Source organism: Schistocerca americana, chromosome 1 (genome assembly GCF_021461395.2).
Source record: "Schistocerca americana isolate TAMUIC-IGC-003095 chromosome 1, iqSchAmer2.1, whole genome shotgun sequence".
Classification (NCBI taxonomy): domain Eukaryota; kingdom Metazoa; phylum Arthropoda; class Insecta; order Orthoptera; family Acrididae; genus Schistocerca; species Schistocerca americana.
In genome coordinates this window covers 1,135,082,641-1,135,102,888 of record NC_060119.1, presented here as the reverse complement: position 1 = coordinate 1,135,102,888, position 20,248 = coordinate 1,135,082,641, and the positions used below count along the sequence as shown (strand labels likewise).

General features: G+C 43.4%; 1 protein-coding gene across 1 annotated transcript in view; it reads right to left on the bottom strand.

Moving 5' to 3' along the window:
- LOC124619195 (dnaJ homolog subfamily C member 8) overlaps positions 1-20,248 on the bottom strand; it is a 78,865-nt gene that overhangs the window by 43,067 nt on the left and 15,550 nt on the right. Inside the window, exon 2 of the mRNA XM_047145417.1 lies at positions 8,079-8,237. Within this exon, the coding sequence (XP_047001373.1) occupies positions 8,079-8,237 (159 nt within the window). The remainder of the gene's footprint in view (positions 1-8,078; positions 8,238-20,248) is intronic.

The following is a 20,248-nucleotide window of genomic DNA, read 5'->3' as shown; positions in this document are numbered from 1 at the left end:
AGGGACAACTGTATGTAGAGTAACATTGCAGTAGATGTTCACTGAATGGCAAAGGAGGAGAACAGCACAATGGATTTTATAGCCAAGGCCCTCCAGTCTCGTCATAACATATTTACAAGGTGGAGGGTACAGGGGGCACTCAGGTACTCTTAATGGTGAGTAAACCTGAATGGCTGCACAACGAGATGGTTGGTGAGGATAACATGTACAGAATGGCATGTATCATAATGAACACTACTGCTCCACCCTTGTCCCTCTCACCCTCTGTCATCCTTCCCACAGATTGTGTAGCCTGTCTGAAGGTTTGAAATGAATCTCTTGTATGCATAGGCACAACTGCCAGTACTGTGTTACAAGCTTTACTCCTTCCATATGTTTAAGAAAACACTCAAATTTCAGTATAGTTCAGGAGCAGTTACAGATTTTCTTTCAACATGTCTCTTCTTTGGTGACATCGTGGACAATGAGAGTAGAAATACAATGACCTATTTTGTTAATATGTGTATTCACAGTTAATACTAACCTCCTCCTATCTGATGCTATTGTGCCAAGTTTCTTTTGATTTTGACTTTTTTGGTGTGTATTTCATTTTTTGTTGTGATCCAGACTACACGGATCAGGTGGAACTGCTTTGTGCATCTAGCTTTGAGGTTGAATGTTCTCTGCTCTATTCTCTGTTGGAACTAGTTTACAAGTAGCTGCAGACTTGATACAATGGGCATTACCGTTTGTACATTTACATGGATATTTGCTTATGTAATACGTATTGCTTGTGTTTCCATAGCAGTACTGCCCTTGAATACACTTTTCACACAATGGAAGCAAAGGAAGATGGGAAAGCAAGAGTTGCAAGGCCTTCTGGGTAATTTTCTCCTTCTCAGTAAAAGGAATTGTCTTAGTCACTTTAATTTCTTGGATTTTCTTTTCTTTTACAAAAACATGACAATTTTTGCTCCAAGCAGGGTGATTACTTAAGCTGTTTACAATGAAATCTGGCACTGGACAAATGACCCTGCTTCGTGGGCAATACAGTGTCATGGGCAACTCTAAGGGTGTGATGTGCATACTAATGTAGTTCTTACTGACATGTGATACTCTGAGTGGAAATAGGATGAATTAAATCTAAGCTATCGTCAGTTTTTCTATTTTTATGTGCACTGAGAAGAAAATATTTGAGGATGATGCATGACAGCTATTTAAAAAGAATCGTTGAGTAGAAATAGCTGCTTGGATGTAGCAATAGTATATCTTTGGAGCACAACACACTGTCCCGCAAGTCCATAGACATTCCATGAGCGTATATACGTAAATTTCACGGGATGTATATGAAAGGAAAAAGAGGGACTAGTCTTATCAGTTAGTCTGGAAGCAGCCATGATGCAACCTTGTCACACGTTGACTTTGGGCCTTGAGTAATTAATATATGAATGATTAGACAGAAACATTGGTGTTGGGCACTTATTTAAAGATAAGAAAACAAGAAAATATTAAATGTAGTATATGTCGATCACTGTTGTTATTTTATTCGAGGTACAAGCTGGAGATCGGCGAAGACATTTGAGTATTCATTGCAAGACTTCGTTCAGCCAAGTAAGTTATCATCTTAGACCATGTACGATAGATGTAGCACATGACATGACGTGACACTGGAATCAACAACTCAACTGGATGACTAGCAGCAGCATCCATTTGCTGGTGACTTCTGGAATACCATTTGTTTTATGTTACTTTTAGTATTGGCAGTAAATGCTTCTTTATTACAACAGTATAATATTGTGCACTGCGCCAAGAGATATGTGGAAGAAAGTACAGCTGTTTTAAAAACATAAAAACATTTACGAAGAATTTTTTGAGTGAGTCAGTGAATTCATAGGCTGAAGCTAACGGGTGACAGTTACCAAGCAGATGAGAATCGTCTTCTATTTCAAAGTATTTATTTGTCCCTGAATTTTAAAAAACGAATGATAAGGATTGTTGGTTCTCATATCTACAACTATGAATGACAAATAATTTTAGATGACAGAATATGTAACTCAAAGATTTTTATCTATAACCAATGTTGTGACCTGTAACAGCCAACCCACACCATTTACAGATTTGCTTTTGTGTTTGTGTGGTTACATGGTGTTCCCACAAACACCTAGTGATCTCTACAGTTCACCCAGTCAGAGTCCCATTTGTCTGGTTAAGCCCAGTACAACTGATGCTCTGTAGGTTCCCCAGAAGTTGGCTGCTAATGACTTTCGCCTCAACAGCCAACCATCCCTTCAGTGTGTGGCACACCTTCAGATCGGCTTTATAACATCCTTGCGATATTCGTGGAAGCAGGAGTAGTGCACAGGCTTCAAGACTGTTCAAATCTACATTCCGATTTCCTTTTTCTTCAGAAGTAAAAGTCTGCCAATAAATTGCTTCAATTTAAGAACAGCATCAACAAATCAACCAAATTTAAAATACATATCCATTACAAAAACATCCAAGATCACTTTTCTGTGTATATTGTTTGTGCATTCAAACATGCTGAGTAAAATCTAAAATTTAACGAAACCAGATTACAATTTATGTATTGCCACTGTTGCTATTTACAAGATGCAGAAAATAATTAGCATTTAAGTTTTAAATAGCCCATCATAAGTTGCATTGAGTGATTGTAGTGGGTTTCTTCTTTTCCCTTGTAAAGGATGTGACAGATGCAAAATTTAAGTTTTTGACCATAGAAGCCCCCCCCCCCCACCCCAATTACTTTTGAAACTGCAGTTTTTGGACTTTTTTTAGTTTTTTCCCATTTTGACCATGAAGGAACTCATTTTCAACAGCATTCATTCTACAGATTTTTAAACTAGGCTGAATTTGCTACACTTTGAGATCAAAACAGGAGCAGAAGACCTAATAGTTTCTGAGATACAGCTTTTCAAAGTTTGGGAAATTTTCCAAACTTGACAATTTTAAGCCAATTTTCATGTTTCATCACATTCAGTTGTCTTTATATATTCAATAACCTCTCTAAAATGATTCAGTGAAGTAAACATTTATTCAATTAACATTTTGAAGAGTGGTGGAGGGGATGTTTGATGGGACATCACTGTTCAGGACAAGTCAACAAACTGAAGAAAAAAAAAAGAGCAAATAAAAATTTAATTAACAAACATTTACATCATGTGTTCACAAAAAGTGTAAATAAAGTGAATTATAGTGTACACAAGATTTGAATTAAAGATGTTTTCTCCTATTTGAAGGACCAGGGCCAACAAATCTGCCAATCCACCTCCTCCAGTGCCATTTTCCTCTTCCTGAACGTACTGAAATGGAACACAAATATTTGTTGATTATCCCAAGGCAAAACCTTGATGGAAGTATATCTGATATTGTTCCTTGATTTGTTCGAACAGCCTGTCCATCTCATCGTTGTTGAGCTCGTCCGAATCTTGGGTGTTGAAATCAAACTCTACCATAATTTCAGGAAGGTTTTCGCATGACTGGCTGTTGCCTGCTGCTGCACCTGGTGGTATATGCAAAACAAATGTAGCTTTGCTGCACCTTTCGTGGGAGGAAGTCTGGCCAGGTTGAAACTGGTCTTGGCTGTAGCCTTTGTGAAGAACTGGTAGTGCAGGTAACAGAGGGTTGACTGGGTCTTTCCTCGCCATACAACTCAATGACTGTTTTTCCCCAGCTTCGGATATTTCATCTGGTGTCACAGCTGAATTAGAAAAAAACTGCAGCTGTCTCTTTAAGGTCTACATGTTTCTGTAGTATCTGGAGCAATTTCAGCTTTTCCTGTCCAAAGAAGCATGACGTGAAATCACACCCACTGAAGGCATGAGTGAAAGTGATGAGGCGATTGACCACGAATGTCAAGGTCGATGAATGGAAGACATCTGGCATTTTGCCTTTTCAAAATTTCTGAAGGTATATGATACCTCGTGTGGGACTCCTGAGACCAGTGAGAATGACTAACAAGTCTACATCCTCTACTGCAGTAACCACAACCTGAAAATGAGAGGCCTTTCTGATAGCTATAGTGATGATCAGCACACCAGCATATTCTTCAGCCTCAAACCCCTCCATGTGTTCGGCTTCAAATTTACCATTCAGCAGCTGTGATATTTGTTTTTATCAACAAACAAAAAAATTTCTTGGGAAACATTAAAAGTGATTGTCTCCTCAAATATCCTCTCCAAAGAAGAATGTGCCTAAACTCAGCAATTATGTTCAGGGTCCTTTGTACTCTTATGGCCAGGCACTGTTGGATAACCATCAAACAAAACAGCTATTGTCTGACTGTACCATGCCTTGATATATTGTACATATTAGACAACTAGCAACTCAAATGAGGAGTGCTTGGGTCACAGCACTTTGTGAAGGAGATAACCACCACCTACAACAACAAATTTAGTTTTCCCTCATGACTCAAGATTGACAGGTTGGAATGCTGCATACAAAAAGAACTTATTGCCTTCTTCATTCCAGCAAGAGACTAGAGACATTGTGAATGGTGAAAACTCTTATGTGAAGAAGATCAAATCCTCATCTGACTTTTTCAAAATGCATATCCTGTGAAACAGTGTGAGGTGGTCAATAGTCACATGAGAGAGAACTTTGGTTTTACACTCTAATTTGACATTTTGTAAGTTTTCACCTACAGCCTTCAACATTGCTTTCTTCCCAATATCTCTGGCCGTAAGACAGTTGACCCTTTTCTCTCCTACAACTCCACTGCTAAAGAACATTATCACATCCGTTTTACAAAATAAATCTAATTTCTACGTGCTGCTCAGAATGTGACCACACACAACCAGAACTGCTAATGTGACCACACACAACCAGAACTGCTAATGTGACCACACACAACCAGAACTATTGTGAACAACTGATGGTGAAGGATCCATCATCTGTAAATACTGAATATTCAGTGGAATCCATCTTTTTGCTTATGTCCAAGATGTGCTGCAGATAGATGCGCACACTTGGCATAAAAAAGTGGCCTGCAACATGAAAGAACAGGAGCAATTGTTAGATGGTGTCAGATGCAAAATATAGTCTCTCATCCTCTAGGTTCAGATGAACTATGTAACCAATTCCACCCAGTTCTTGTGGAATTGTCTTTTTCACACACTTTTAAAATTGTAGATTTGTCACAGTCTGACAGAATATTTTGTGCACAAATATTGCTTCTGCTGTCAAGGCAATTGTTTTCACCACCTCCTGTGCTAACGCTAGATAGGCACAAGTGTAACACCTTGCAGCTTTGACATATGAATGGACAGGTATCACCTTGTCGATACTGTTTTAATCATAAACATTCGCATACAACTCTTTTAACCACCCCCCCCTCCCGCCCCATTATATTGCCAATAATACAAATGACACTATTAGCTGAAATACTCCCAATCTCACACCCACATTATTTACATCAGAATCACTACTGTTGCTTAGGATCTCTTTTGCTTTAAAGTAAAATGGTTGGTTGAATGTGACAAACCAGGTTTTCTGGCCATAAGCCTGACATTTCTGGCTCACCATTCGAAGGGAAGTGAGTATGGTATCACAATGAGATGGGAGGTCGTTTATGAATGGTAGTCATACCACTTTAATTTTCTGAAATGGCAAGTCTTTTGTAGCCTCTTCCATGAACCCACCCACCCAGGTAGTAGCAAACTCTTGCCATACAGCCATGCAGCATCTGTATTGAGTTGTGTAATATCTCTAGGTATTGAATGAATGCTGTTCAATTCTTTTATAACAGTTCTTGATAAATCTTTGTTGTTCACATGATTGTCAAATGTGTCCAACTGCACAAAGGGATTCCGGTGTACAAGTTGATTAGCAGAGCAAAATGTCAAGCATTGTATTTTTCCTTCTTCCTTCCAGGTACTGAGTTATTGGGATTTACCAACTATCTGAAAATCTTATGAATTCCAGCATTTCAACAAGATGTTCTGACTTAAAACTTGTGATATAATTACATTCCAATGCCATGTAGTACTAAAAGAAAAAGAAGTGGGGCCACACCGATGATATTATCGAATGTGTAAGAGCTACACACTTTTTGTACAATAACAATCCACGATGATTCATTTACTTGTGAGGATCAAAGGTTCCAAGAATAGTTTGAGTGACTCAATGATTACAGATCTTACATCACTCAAGAATTCAGTTGACATTTGTGGGCAGCTGTGTCATAAACTTGCGATATAATGCCTTCTTAAATGGTATGAGCAGCTGCCTTCGCAACTGACAACCTTTCATGCTGATGACTTATTTTACCGGTTTCTTCATATCAGCCATTTCTAAGGATCTAGCGATCAGTATTCTCGGAGCATATAACTTTTTTTTAATGTAATGTCTGTGATGAGTATGTCATCCCCATACTTGTCAGTCAGTTATTTCTTTATACTCCATCAAGCTTTTTCTCCTATCAGATCGAAAAGTAGGGGAAGTAAAAACTGGCACTAATCTGCATGCTCTTCAAGATAAGCAAATATGGGTACACTGTGTATGACCACCACTTGGAAGTTCTTTGGATGTTGCTTTTCATATCATACTAAGCAAAACAGATGCTATCTCATGTCAAGTGCTACTAAGTTAGTCTCCTCTGTAATTCATTCCTTTAGTTTCATCACCCATTCATCACTTCTTTTAGTGACTTTCAGTATGAGTTCCACTCCTCCTTGACAGTAATAATAGTATCACTTTTTCAGTCAATTTTTTCTTCCGAGCATCAAGAAATTCTTTTGTTATGACTTCTCCCCGTAGGAAACATTGTTCTTGAAGTTTAATTTCTCAGTGGAAGTTCTTGTCACATGTGTGTCTCCACATTTAACAGTTGTTCTGATCAATAGGATTGTTGTAAAGCTTCTGGCATGTTGTATGTACATAAACTTCAGCAAAACATTTCAATAAACATTGTCACTACTTCCCAATGGAGCATTGGACATTTTTAGGGTTTTAGCTCCATTTATTTCCTCAACGCTAGATGACCTTCCTTTAAAATTGCACTACATATGAAACACACAGAACTCTCAGACAATCCCTTCTCCAACATTGTGGAAATTTCAAGTCTCAATGGCAAAAATAACCAATTTTCAAGTCATGATATTGAAAAGTGAATCAACTGCATGTTACTGTTCTAGCCTTTGCTATCAATTGAGTGGAGAGTGGAGGAGATAGTTTGAAAGGGAAGAGGGAGTTATGAAAGGAATGAAAACAGTGGAGAGGAGAGAGGGTGGCAGGGGGGGGTCATTTCTTTCATTGCCTACTGGTTTAGTGCTGCTGGAAATGCTTTGCCCACACACAGAAGGTGACGCTGACTCGCGCATGCTAGACACACTACATAAACAGACTGTTTGTTTGTTCTTGTAAACATTCACAATGCATTGTTGTGACTAACTTCATATCACATTACATTTCCTTAGTTTTTTTATCAACTCACTCATAATATTAGGTTCACAGAAATCATCAGGTTCCTATCCCTTATTATGTATCGTCATTCCTATACCAATGCATCATCCCCTTTCAAATATTACATTGAATAAATGTTTACTTCACTGAATCACTTCAGACAAATTATCCAAGATACAAAGATAACTGTATATAATGAAACATGAAAATTAGCTTGAAATTTTCAAGTGTGAACATTTAATAGTTTTTGGGATACTCAGAAATCGGGAGGGGGGGGGGGAGGGGGGGGGGGGTCATATGCCGTGCCAAAATTGCAACCTTGAATTTTGCATTTCACTCACATTCCTCCCCCTCCCACATCTCCCCAAAAAATTGTAACTTAGGCCCTCCCATTTCATGACAAGGTTACTGGACTATTCCAAAAAATCTAGAAGAATCTTTACAATACACAGTAAAAAACATACATGATGTTCAACTGGCTTAGCTGCAGCATTTGAGAAAGGGCTGGAAAGAATTAACTGCTTACAGCTGGGCGACTTTCTTTTTTTATTTTATATTTTTCTCTGATTAACAGAATAGACCTAACATGCAGAAAATTCATATGAGCAATAATGATCATTTTACTAAATAAGGCATTACCATTGACAAAGCTTGTAACATGAAAATATATAAATACATACACGCTTGTACTTTTTCTTCACTTCATCAAGATTGGCTTCAGAGTCAACTTGCAGAACCTCAAATGGGTTGAGGTTAAAATAGGTAGATCCCGGTCGCAAAAGGCGATCAATTTGTTGCTTTGGTGTAAGTACAGCATCACGTTTTTCAATCTCCTTCACCTATAAAATAAAAATAAAACAGGTAATTTTATAAACTTAAATCAATGATACAAATCACAGGAATTTGCACTCAGTGGCTTAATGGTAAAGTGCCAGACTAAAAATAAAAAGGCCTGATGTTAAATATTTCCTCAATCCTAGGATTTTTATGTTTCACTTATTTCTCACATCTCTGACAAAAATTGTTAAGATGAAAAAATGCAGAGTTGCACCATAGCTCTGAGCCCACATTAAACTGTAGGTTATGCGTGTGCAACACAAACGCAGCAGCTACTCAGGTGACAGAGGACTTGTTGAGTGCACATGAGGGATTTTAAGACTAGGTTGCACTTTTAGGTTCCCTGATGGATGCTTGCCAGACAAACGCAGAGAACGAGTTCAAACTATGTATGAAGTAAAGACATGTTTACTGTCAAAAGTTTAACTGTAAGTTGAAGTACTTATAACATTGTTCTTGAATTTTCTGCCCTCCAGGGAAGTTGCCATGTTCAAATTATTCTTGGAACAGAGCTGGCTGAAACCCAAAGTAGGAAGCTATGAAATATTTAACTAGGTATGGAATATATACTGGAAAGAGAGATTAGATACCGTGGAAGGGGAGTGTTCATTGCAGAAGATGAAAATATTGTGTCTATTAGGTTGAAATTGAGCCTTGCTGTGAAATTATCTGAAAGTATGTAACATATCTTGGTAAATTCTAGTTAATTATTGGACATTTTTAACGGTCACCCTATGTTGCTGTAACAGTTTCTGAAGCATTCAAAGAAAGTCTACACTCAACAAAGCAAAAATACACTGAACAGACAATATTAGTTGGAGGCAACTAACCTATCAAGTACAGACTGGGACATCTATGGAGTCATTGCAGGTGGTATGGACAGGCAGTCTTGTGAAGTACTTTTGAACACATTTTCCAAAAACTGCCTTGAGCAGCTAGTTCAATAGCCAACATGCCATGGAAATATTTTGGACATTAGCTACAAACAAGTCTGACATTATCAAGTACACAAGCAGGGATTAGTGGTTATGATGTCTTCACAGCAATATACCCATCAAGCAGGCAAGGGAAATATTTCTGCTAGAAAGAGCAGATAAGCAGTTGTTAGCACCTCACTCAAGACAATGAAAGAACATCATTAGCCTCAATATGATGGATGTAGAGTAGTTACAGGCCAAGTTTAAACTGATTCTAAGTCACACTCTGGAGAAGTATGTGCTGAAGAAGTGCACTCAGGATAAAAAAGACCCACTCTGGTTTAATAACAAAATTGAGATTATGCTGAGGAAGCAGAGACTGTTGCCTTCTTGGTTCAAAAAAGAACATGCAAATGATAACTGGCAAAAAATAGTAAAATTCTGGTGTGTGCAAAAAGATCAACACACAAAGCATACAACTACCACTGTCATATCTTAGTAAAAGATCTTGCCAAGAACCCAAGAAAATTCTGGTCCCATGTCAAAGCACTAATGAGATCAAAGGCTTCTAACCAGTCACTTACTGACCACCCTGAAGCAGAAATAGAAGACAGCAAAAGGAAAGCTGAAGTTTTAAACTCTAGCATTTACGAAATCATTCACATAGGAGGGTCGTACAAACATACCTCCGTTTGATCATCACACAGACTCCCTGTGTGATTGACACAGTAATAGGCACTCCTGGCATACAGAAGCAACAGAATGAGTTTTGTTTTGTTTGTTTTGTTTTCTTTTCTTTTAGGGTGCACAAACAACTGGGGTCATACGTGCCCAAGTCAAAACTATATAACTAAGACAGAGAGGAGTTAAAAAATGGCTATAAGTCAATCACAACTAACATAATAGAAGACAGCTAAAGATGGGCACAAGGAAAAAGGGCTAAAAAAGACACCATACAGAAATAGAGGTCCAAAAATAAAACTCAAATGGCCTTCGCCATATTGCTTTGGAGGATAAAAAGTAAAATGTGGTCAACAGCCCACACGTCATTTGCTAAAATGGTCACTAACTCGGACAGCAAACCCAAATGGGAACATAAAAGGTCAAAAAATAGACATTCCATCAGGACATGACGAACACTTAAAAATCGGGTGCTATGTGTACAAAGTGGTGGGGTAGCGCCACTTAGCAAATGATGATGGCTAAAAAGGCAGTTCCCAATATACAGCTGAGTTAAAATAACTTCCTTCCGGCAGAAGGGACGAGAGGTGGTCGTCCAAGCCGCTGGGAGAGGGTAAGCCACAGCTTTATCTCGTGAAAGGGGGACCATTGGTGATGTCAAAGGAACACCACCTCTTGACAGACGGCAACACAGAGATCACTGGAGGGAATATAGGTAATCGCAGACTGCTGTACAAGGACCACAGCTTTGGCAGCAGCATCAGCAGCCTCGTTTCCTGGCAGACCAACATGACCACGAACCCACAGAAACATCACACTGGCTCCACCAAGAGTGAGCAGTTGATAGTTTTCCTGGACCTGCTGCACTAAGGGATGGGCGGTTTACAGTGCACATAGACTGTGAAGGGCAATGAGAGAGTTTGAGCAGAGGACACAATTGAAAAGGCTGTGTTGCCAGATGTACTCCATGGCCTGGTAAAAAGAAAAGAGCTCAGCTGTAAATACTGAGGAGTGGGACTGATATCAAAAGACACAGATGCCGATGACAAAGGCACACCTGACCCCACGGTCAGTCCAAGAGCCATCAGTGAAGACAAAGGTACTATCGCGAAGTTCCATGCGAAGGTCATGAAACTGAAGATGATAGACTGAGGCTGGAGTAGTGTCCTTAGAAAGTGAATGAAGGCCAAGGTTAACATGGGCCACTTCACAAAGCCAAGGTGGCGAAGGGTTCACACCCACCGGGAAACGTGCAGGTAGTGTGGAGTTAATCCGCTGTAGCAAGTGCTGAAAGCGGACTCCAGAAGGTAACAGAGAAAAGAAGGACAAGCCCCATACTGATGATCAAAGGAATCATCAGAGGAGGTGGCATAGGATGGGTCGCCACACATGCAGACAAACAGCATGCATACCTGCTGAGGAGAAAGTCACAGCAGTAGGACAGTGGTAGTTCAGCAGCTTCAGTCGGGCTGGTGTAAAAGGCACCTGTGGCCAAACAGATGCCATGATGGTGGATAGTGTTAAGACGGCATAAGAGGGATGGGCATGCAGATGCATAAACAAAGCACCCATAATCGAATTTCAAACGGACAAGGGATTGGTAGGTACAAATGGAGGGTGGCGGTTCAATCGGCACCCAAGGAATTACCATAGAGGACATGTAAGACACTGAGGGACCGCATTGCGGGCTGCCAGGTAAGATACATGGGAGGACCAAGAGTTTCCTATTGAGCATGAGTCTCAAGAATTTCGTAATTTCAATGAACGGAAGGGCAACAGGCCCAAGGTGTAGAGATGGTGAGAGAAACTATCTGCGCTGCCAGAAATTCATACAGACGTTTTTGGCAGTGGAAAAGCGAAAGCCATTGTCAATGCTCCAGGAGTTAACACAATCAAGACGGTGCTGAAGACGCTGCTCAGCAAGACAGGTCCATGGAGAACTACAAAAGATGGAAAAATTGTCAACAAAAAGGGAGCCGGAGATGCCCGGCAGGAGACACGCCATTATAGGGTTAATGGCGAAAGCAAAGAGGATGACACTCACGAAGGAACCCTGAGGCACACCATTTTCCAGGATAAAGACATCCGACAAAGCAGAACCCAAATGCACCTTGAAAACTCTATCCTGTAAAAATGCCTGAAGGAAACAGGGCAGGCGGCCAAGGAAGCCCCACGTGTAAAGAGTATGGATGATACCAGTTCTCCAGCAGGTGTTGCAGTTCTTCTCTGAATCTAAAAATACGGCCAGTCTGGGATTTCCGCACAAAACCATTCATTCATGAAATGGTTGGACAAAGCAACACGTTGGTCAACACGATGGTCAACTGCAGAAGGCCACCCTCTAAATCCACACTGTGCATGCGTTAGTAAATTGTGAGACTGAAGCCACCATACCAGCCGGGCACGGATCATTTGTTCCATCACATTGCAAACACAGCTGATAAAAGAGATGGGGCAATAGCTAAAAAGAAGGTTTGTCCTTACTGGGCTTAGGTATGGATATGACGGTGGCTTCACGCCAGCATCCGGGAAATGTGCCCTCTGCCCAGATGCGGTTGTACATGTTAAGCAGAAAGAGCTTGCCCCCCCCCCCCCCCCCAAAGAGAAAGGTGCCACAACAGCTGAATATGGATGGCGTCTGGCCCTGGAGTGGATTGAGATTAACTGAGAGAATGATCCAATTCCCTCATAGTAAAGGCGGCATTGTAGCATTCACAATTCGGAGAAGAGAAGGGTATCACGTGAGCCTCCTCTGCTCATTTCCAATGGAGGACGGCAGGGTGATAGTGCAAAGAGCTCAAAACGTCCACAAACTGGCGGCCCAGGGTGTTGGAGAGAGCAATAGGGTCCACAATGACATCATCTGCTACTGTCAGGGCAGAAATTGGGGAATGGATCTTGGTACCAGAGAGCCGTCGGATGCTGGCCCACACGACAGAGGAAGGGGTGGAACTGTTAAAAGAACAAGTGAATGAACTCCAGCTAGCTCTTTTGCTATCCCAAAGAACGTGACAACACTTTGCATGCATCTGTTTATAATGTATGCAGTTTGCCATCATAGGGTGGCAGTTAAAAACCCAGAGAGCACGTCTCCGTGCGCGAATTGCGTCGCGGAATGCCTCAGTCCACCAAGGGACTGGGACACAATGTGGTAAAGAGGAAGTGCAAGGAATGGAACATTCTGCAGCAGTAAGGAGTCTGAAAGGAAGGTGGGTGCTCCAGTGTTAAAGAAGAAGAGTTTAATGTGGTTAAGGTGGTCAGCCAACAGAGCACCTCTCTGACAGGTCCTGGGAGAAGTCACCGAGTAGCAAAAACAGGGAAGGTAGCTGCCCAATAAGCTGAAGTAAGTCTGCCCTGGTGACATTGAATGATAGAGGTACATAGTTGGTACAGAGGGAAAAAGGCGGGAAAGAAAAAGGTGAAGTGCAACAGCTTGAAAATGGGTAGTCAGAGAGATGCATTGAATACGAATTTCATTCCATATGAGCAGCATGACGCCCCCATGAGATGGAAAGCCGAGCTCAGGGGGAAGGTCAAAATGAAGCAGTAAGTAATGTGAAAGCTCAAAGCGGTCGTGAGGGCACAATTTAGTTTCCTGAAGGCAGAGTACAAGGGGATGCTGTGATGCTAAAAGCAGCCATAAACCCTCTTTGTGGGACAGACGGCCGCAAACATTCCATTGGAGGACAGTCATGATGAGAAAAGATGTAGGGGTGTCAACTCTGCAGCTGCCGAGAGACAGCCAGTGTAGTCACTACTAAAGGGCACAGAAGCACGAGGATCCTGCTCCTTGGGGTCCACAGAAGCATCAGCTTGCTGGTGCAGTCGGTCCGTGGAGTCCAATGCTGAAAAACAGTTGGTGGTGCGCACTGGTGAGACAGAGGCCGGCCGGGTTAAGGTACCACGTGGCGACACCATCAAACAGGATCGTCGAGTTGGTGAAGGAGAAGACCGTTCCTCTTTGACGGTCTTCTTCGAGCCTTTCTGTTTAGAGGAAGAATCCGCTGTTTGGCTGGAGGGATGGAAGAAGTATACACAGGAGTACTCCTTCTGCCCTTTCCTGCCTACTGGTTGTGTAGCTGGTGGCTTTGCCCCTTGAGGCGAGAGTTTGATGGTTTGTTGCACAGCAGGAAGGGGGGATACGATGCTACCTTGACACTGGACGATTTCGCAATCTCAGAGCTGAATTTGATGTTGCATGTCTGCATGGCCATGTCCTTCATGGAGCGAGGGGTAACAAGAACAGAACTACAGACGCCAGACCACAGAGTTTGTGACTAGCCAGTAACTTGCGAGCTACCAGGTAAGGCACTTTTCCTTTACCTGGATCTCTCTGACAGCTCGCTCATCAAGATACACGGGACGATCCCGAGAGGAGGCAGCATGGTGGCAGCAGTTGATACAGTGGGGAGAAGGAGGCAGACAATCACCCTTGTGTGCAACCCTACCACAGGTGACATTTGGCTGGGTGTCGACATGACGTTCTAGTGTGGTTGAAATGATGACACTAGTAGCAGCACATCGGGTTCGGAATGTATGGCCGGACTGTGTTAATTTCATAGCCTGCTTTGATCTTGGATGGCAGCACCACTCTATCAAAGGTGAGGAAATGAGTGCGGATAGGCACTAAGGAGGAATCTACCATTTTTGTTACACAATGGACGGCAATGTCACCCTGATCAGAGAGGTAAGATTGGATTTTGGCCTCAGTTAAGACCGTCGAGCAGCCCGGTGTAAATTACACCATGGGAAGCATTCAAAGTTCTACGGGCCTCGACACGAACAGGGTAGCCGTGGAGAAGTGAGGCACCGAGCAGTTGTTGTGCTTGAGAATCAGAAGCAGTCTCCAAAAGCAAAGTGCCATTCCGTAAATGAGAGCAGGATTTCACAGGCCCAGCAACTGCATCAACACCTTTCTGAAAAATAAACGGATTTACCGTGGCCAAGGACTGACCGTCTTCAGCACGTGAGACCACGAGGAACTGTAATCTGAGGTGGCAGGAAGCAAAGGAGGAACAACACAAGCAAGACAGTCCAGTCATGAGGAAGTGAAATCAGGCAAACAATGAGATAAAAGAAACGTCAGGGCAGCAGGAAGAGGAAAGAAGAGGAGGGAGTGGGAGGAAACTGTGAGCAGGGCTGCACCAGAACTGCTACATGCATGTGAGCACCAGCATCGCGACAACCCATCACAATCCCCACACTGTAGCATGATCAAGACAACAGGGATACCACCAGGAGAGGGGGAACTAAACTGACCAGAGAAAACACAAGGGGAAAGGGTGGAGAATCTGGCCTGCATGGAGGCAAGGCCAAGGCCTCTATAACTAATGCCAGCACTAAGTGAGGGACTCCAATTCCATGAGGGAACTTCAAGGACTTAAACCTGGGATTACAAACCACCTTCACGAAGAAATCTGAAGACAGAGAATCACGAGAGGGCTGTCCTCCAACAACCGTGACAAGGAAGGTGGAAAGGAATACTTAGTATGAAGGGCCAGAAGTCAGCAGCAGTCCAGCAAAATACGGACTACCAGGAAGGGTGAGCACAACTACAAACGGGCGATAGCTAATTGCAGAATAAAATACCATGGGTCAACCTAGTACGGCTGATAGAAAGACGGCAATGGATGGTAGGTTCCCACCAGGATAGGTGGAGGGAAGAACATGGTGGGAGTCTCTTTGATTGCACAAAGTTTGTTAAGAAGGGCGGGGGGGGGGGGGGGTAGCCTCCTGAGAGGTGGCCCACTATTGAGTAAAAAGGGATTTGACATAAACCCATAAATCCACCACCAGAGATGTCATGGAGAATGAAGGTTAGGTGGCGGATGACCTAGCCAAATTATTATTTTTACCCTTAATACCCACATGGCCGGGAACTCAAAGGACAACCTAACAAGCAGCATCCACAGAGATTGGTGAGAAGGTCATTGATGACAGAGACCAAGAGGTGGCAGGAAAAACACTGAGCAATAGCCTGAAGGCCGCTCATTCAGTCTGTGTGTAACAAAACATGGTTGAGGGAGGACTATTTAACAAAAAAAGAGGGCCCAATAGATGGCCATCAATTCCACCATCAACACCTTACACACGGCAGGCAAGAGATGGTACTCGATGCTAACAGTAGACATGAAGGCATATCCTACATGACCAACGGATGCAGAGCCATTGGTGCAAAAACGATGGTATCCTGAAACTCCGGTAAGAGTGTTTGCAACAAACAATGGGACACCATTGGAACAATGGAAGCTTTCAGATACCAGAATAGATCCATCTGAATCCAGGGCCGAGGAACTACCAAGTGGGCATGGCTGGCACAGAACGTGGGGGAGAGGACAAGGAGGGCAGATGGAAGTCACAGCAGAGAGAAGCAACACAGATCCCAATAGAATAGGAGGGGTGAACAGTGAAGAGCAGATAACAATGCCACAGGAAACCACGAGCTGGGACTGCTGAACCAAAACGGGAGGGATCCCAGTGTCAACCACAACACTATTGACAGGGCTAGTGCAGTGGCTGAATGGGTACCACAATGGTGAACCGGGTTATATAGTACTGACGAGAAAGAACTAATGCCCGATAAAGGTGGAGAAGGATCAAATGATTCGAGCCCCAAGAGATGTTGGCAAGGAAGCAAATTACGAAAACAGCCAACCTTCAGATGATGGATGTGGGGGCCAAGCAAGCTTGTTGTAAAAAAAAAAAAGTCCCAAGAAACAGAACTGGGGGACTACAGTCAGGTGTCGGTGTCAAGAAGGAGCTCTGGATCTGAGTGGACCATAACACTGGAATGGAAATGCACCACACTCGACTTAAGGGGAGAGAACTGAAAACCATGTGAGTGTGTCCACCTGGACGTGCGCCAGATGGCATCCTAGATTTGCTGTTCTGCAGAGGCAACCAAGTGGGAATTAGCCCAAATATAGAAACATCTACCTACAGATCAGGGGTGATCAGCAGTCCTGCAGAAGCCCCAAGTCCATTAATAGTGATGAGAAAAAGGACACTTAATATGGAGCCCTGTGGAAAACCATTCTCCTGCATCTGCAGAGAGCTGAGAACTGTGCCAACTTGAAGTCTGAACAACCGGTGGGACAGGAACTGGTGAATAAAATTTGGCAGGGGGCTCCGAGGACCCTACTCATGGAGTGTAAGGAGGACGGTTGGCACCCAGCTATGTCATAGGCCTTACAAAGATCGAAGAAAATGACGACAAGATGGTGGCTCTGAGAAAAGGCATGCCAAACTGCGGTTTCCAATCAAAGCAGATGATCAATCTGAGGCTCCCAAAAGCCACACTGGTAAGGAAATAAAACGTCCCAAAATTCAAGGACCCATTTGAGTCAAGAAACCTCCATCCATTCTATAAACTTGCTGGGGACTTTGGTCAATCTGACTGGGCATTAACTATCAAGAGATGATGGATACTTGCCGAGTTTACAGGCACGAACCATGAGAGAGGAAAATGCCTTTGAGTCAAATATGGTTAAACACCTGGAGGAGATGATGCTATGGAGGACTGAGGTGTTCAAGCATTCATTGGTTATGGCTGGAATCAAGAGTGAAGGGTTGAATGGTCGGAAGAAGAGAGGGCCATAAGAAGCTCCCAATCAGTGAAAGGTTGACTGTAGGATTCCACCTGACAAGGGGTAAAACATAAGCTAGAAGCTTCAGATTGCTGTTTCCAGAGGAGTAAGGTGGCTAGATAGGAGGCTGATGCAATCACAAAATGGGTCATGAGGCATTCCACAAGAACTGATAGATCTGTACAAGGGCCACCTAGAACTGCAAGACCCAGAATGGAAAACAGCTGCTGACAACCTTGGAGGGTGTGGAGTGTAACCCACACCTGCGACAAAGGGACTGAAGAACCTAGAGGAGACAAAGCATTCCAAACACACCCACTTGCTCCATTTGATTAAGTAACAGGCTTTGGCGCGAAGATGTTTTAAGATAATAAAACCAGCACCGGACGGGTGCCGTTTAAAACGTTGCAAGGTATGACGATCATAATGGATGGCTGTGGCAATGGCTGTTCTGCAAGGAGCTGGCCGGTGGTGAGTGTGGCCCGTTGAGCAGGGAATGGCAATGCTTTCAGCGCATATTATTTTATACGACAGATCATGTATGACTTTATCAATACAACCTGACAAAGAAGGTGTAAACACAACACGGGAAGTACATAGGGCCCTATCTGCACAGTGGAAAGCCCAGCAGTGTAACCTGATCATCAGCAAGTGGGAAGGTAATAAGAGAGAATCAACAGGAGGTGGTCACTACCACAGAGGTCATCATGCGATGACCAGTGTAAGGAAGGAAGACGGGGAGGGGAAGTGAGCGAAAGATCAATGTCAGAGAAAGTGCCATATGTGGCACTAAAATGAGTATAGGAAACATCATTAGGAAGGCACAGGTCATGGTCCATAAGAAACTGGTCAATGGGAAGGCCCAACTACATGAAAAAGCACTGCCCCATAACGGACGATAGGCATTAAAATCCTGAATGAGGAGGAAGGAGGGGAGAATCACTGAAGGAGGGCAGTTAGGGCAGCAGGTGTAGACGGCCTGTCAAGAGGGAGACCACTGACCGCAGAGTCCAAGTGGACCCGGACAGCAAATGCTTCCAATGTGGTATGAAGGGGATCCATATATTTCGTATGCCCTCAAAGGGCTGACCCCATTCCAATAGATAGCACAGAAACCATGAAGGATCATTAAGTGAGTACCAGTAAAATGAGATTCCTGGAAAATGACAAGCTGCTGAGCAAAGGTAATAACAGACTGCAAAACTGTAAGGAGACAGTAGTATCCATTACAGTTCCACTGAATAAGCACGGAGTCAGTCTCCAAATGGAAAACGAACGTGCTGGAGCCAATCATGCCGCCGGGTCACCATGCATCACCAATGAGGATGGGATGACATCAATAAATAAGGGGTCAGATGCAGGTTGCAAGGGGGGAGGAGATAGCACCTCTGGCAGCATCGGGGAAGGGGGCACTTGTCCCCCCTCCTCTTTCGTAGGTTGAGGAGGACAGGGCACAGAGGGAGAGCATGCTTCTGCAAGATCAAGAACTGAAAGAGAGCAGGTGACCTTGGGATGCGCAGACTGTGTGTCCTGTGGTCAAGTTGTGGTAGGGGGCCTCTGACATGAGAGGCCCCAGACAAGGGGTGCCAGGAGGAGCCCCATCACCAATGGACACTGAAGGAGGACTGGAGGGGGTGAGCGGCACCCCCAAGGGAAGGTGTGGGAGGGGGAGATCGGTGGGGGGGAGGGTGTAAGGAAGAGGGAGAAAGGATGTAAAAGATGCAATAGTAGAAGTCATCAGCACAGGTGAAATGTCATATTTCTGATGAGCCTCAGTGTAAGATAAATGATTAAGGGACTTATCCTCTTGTATCTTCCTTTCCTTCTTAAAGCTGGGCCATCTGGTGAGTGTGGAGAGTGACAGTCATGAGAAGTAACACAAACGGGACGTGGAACACAAGGGCTCCTCTCATGGAGTGGGTGTCCACATTCACCACATAGATGACAACATTTGTCTTTAACGCAAGAACCAAAAACACCTTATGGGTCTTGGGACATACAGCTTCACTCACAACGATAATACATAACCTTGACCTTCTCTGGGAGGCTATCTTCCTCAAATGCCAGAATGAAGGCACTGGTGTCAGTGTGACTGTCCCTACAACCTTTCTGAATACACCGAATAAAACAAATGCTCCATCATTTCAGATTGGCCTTGAGTTTCTCATCAGTTTTGAAGAGTGAGGTCCCTGTGAAAAATGACTTCTCGAACCATACTCAAAGACTAGTGGGGATTAATGGACACCAGGTAGTTGCCAAGATAATCACAAGCAAGAAGGGCTGCAAGTTCAGGCCGCAGTAGTAGTATTGATCAAAAATGAGCCTGACCACGTCTTACAGAGAGACTCCACTTTGCCAACCTTGTCATCAAAATTATCCAGCAAAAATTACAGTGTTGTTGTGGTGAACGTGTGCCTATCTGTCCTACAGCAGACCAGATATATGTGAATGTGTTTCATCCAAGCTGGCGAGCCTGGCACTCCTCCCCCTCCCAGGGTCTTGCCAGGGGAGGGAGAGGGGGAGGGAGTGGTGAAGAAGGGGCGGGGAGGTGGGAGGAGGGCCACATGGCCATAGGAAGCAGCATTAAATAATCTATTACCAACCAAAGGGACAGCCATAGAAGAATGGCCAGTCTTTTAGAGCTTGATATGTTTCGTATACAATGTGTCCGCCCTGATACCACCCACTCCGATGCTTCAGGATGACAAGCAACCACTCCTAGGCAAACATGAGCATGCAACAGCTTACGTATCAGAAGTGTGATCCCTGTGTTGACAGGGAACTCAGCCCAATGGATACATAACAGCCCCACGACACAGGCCATACGTG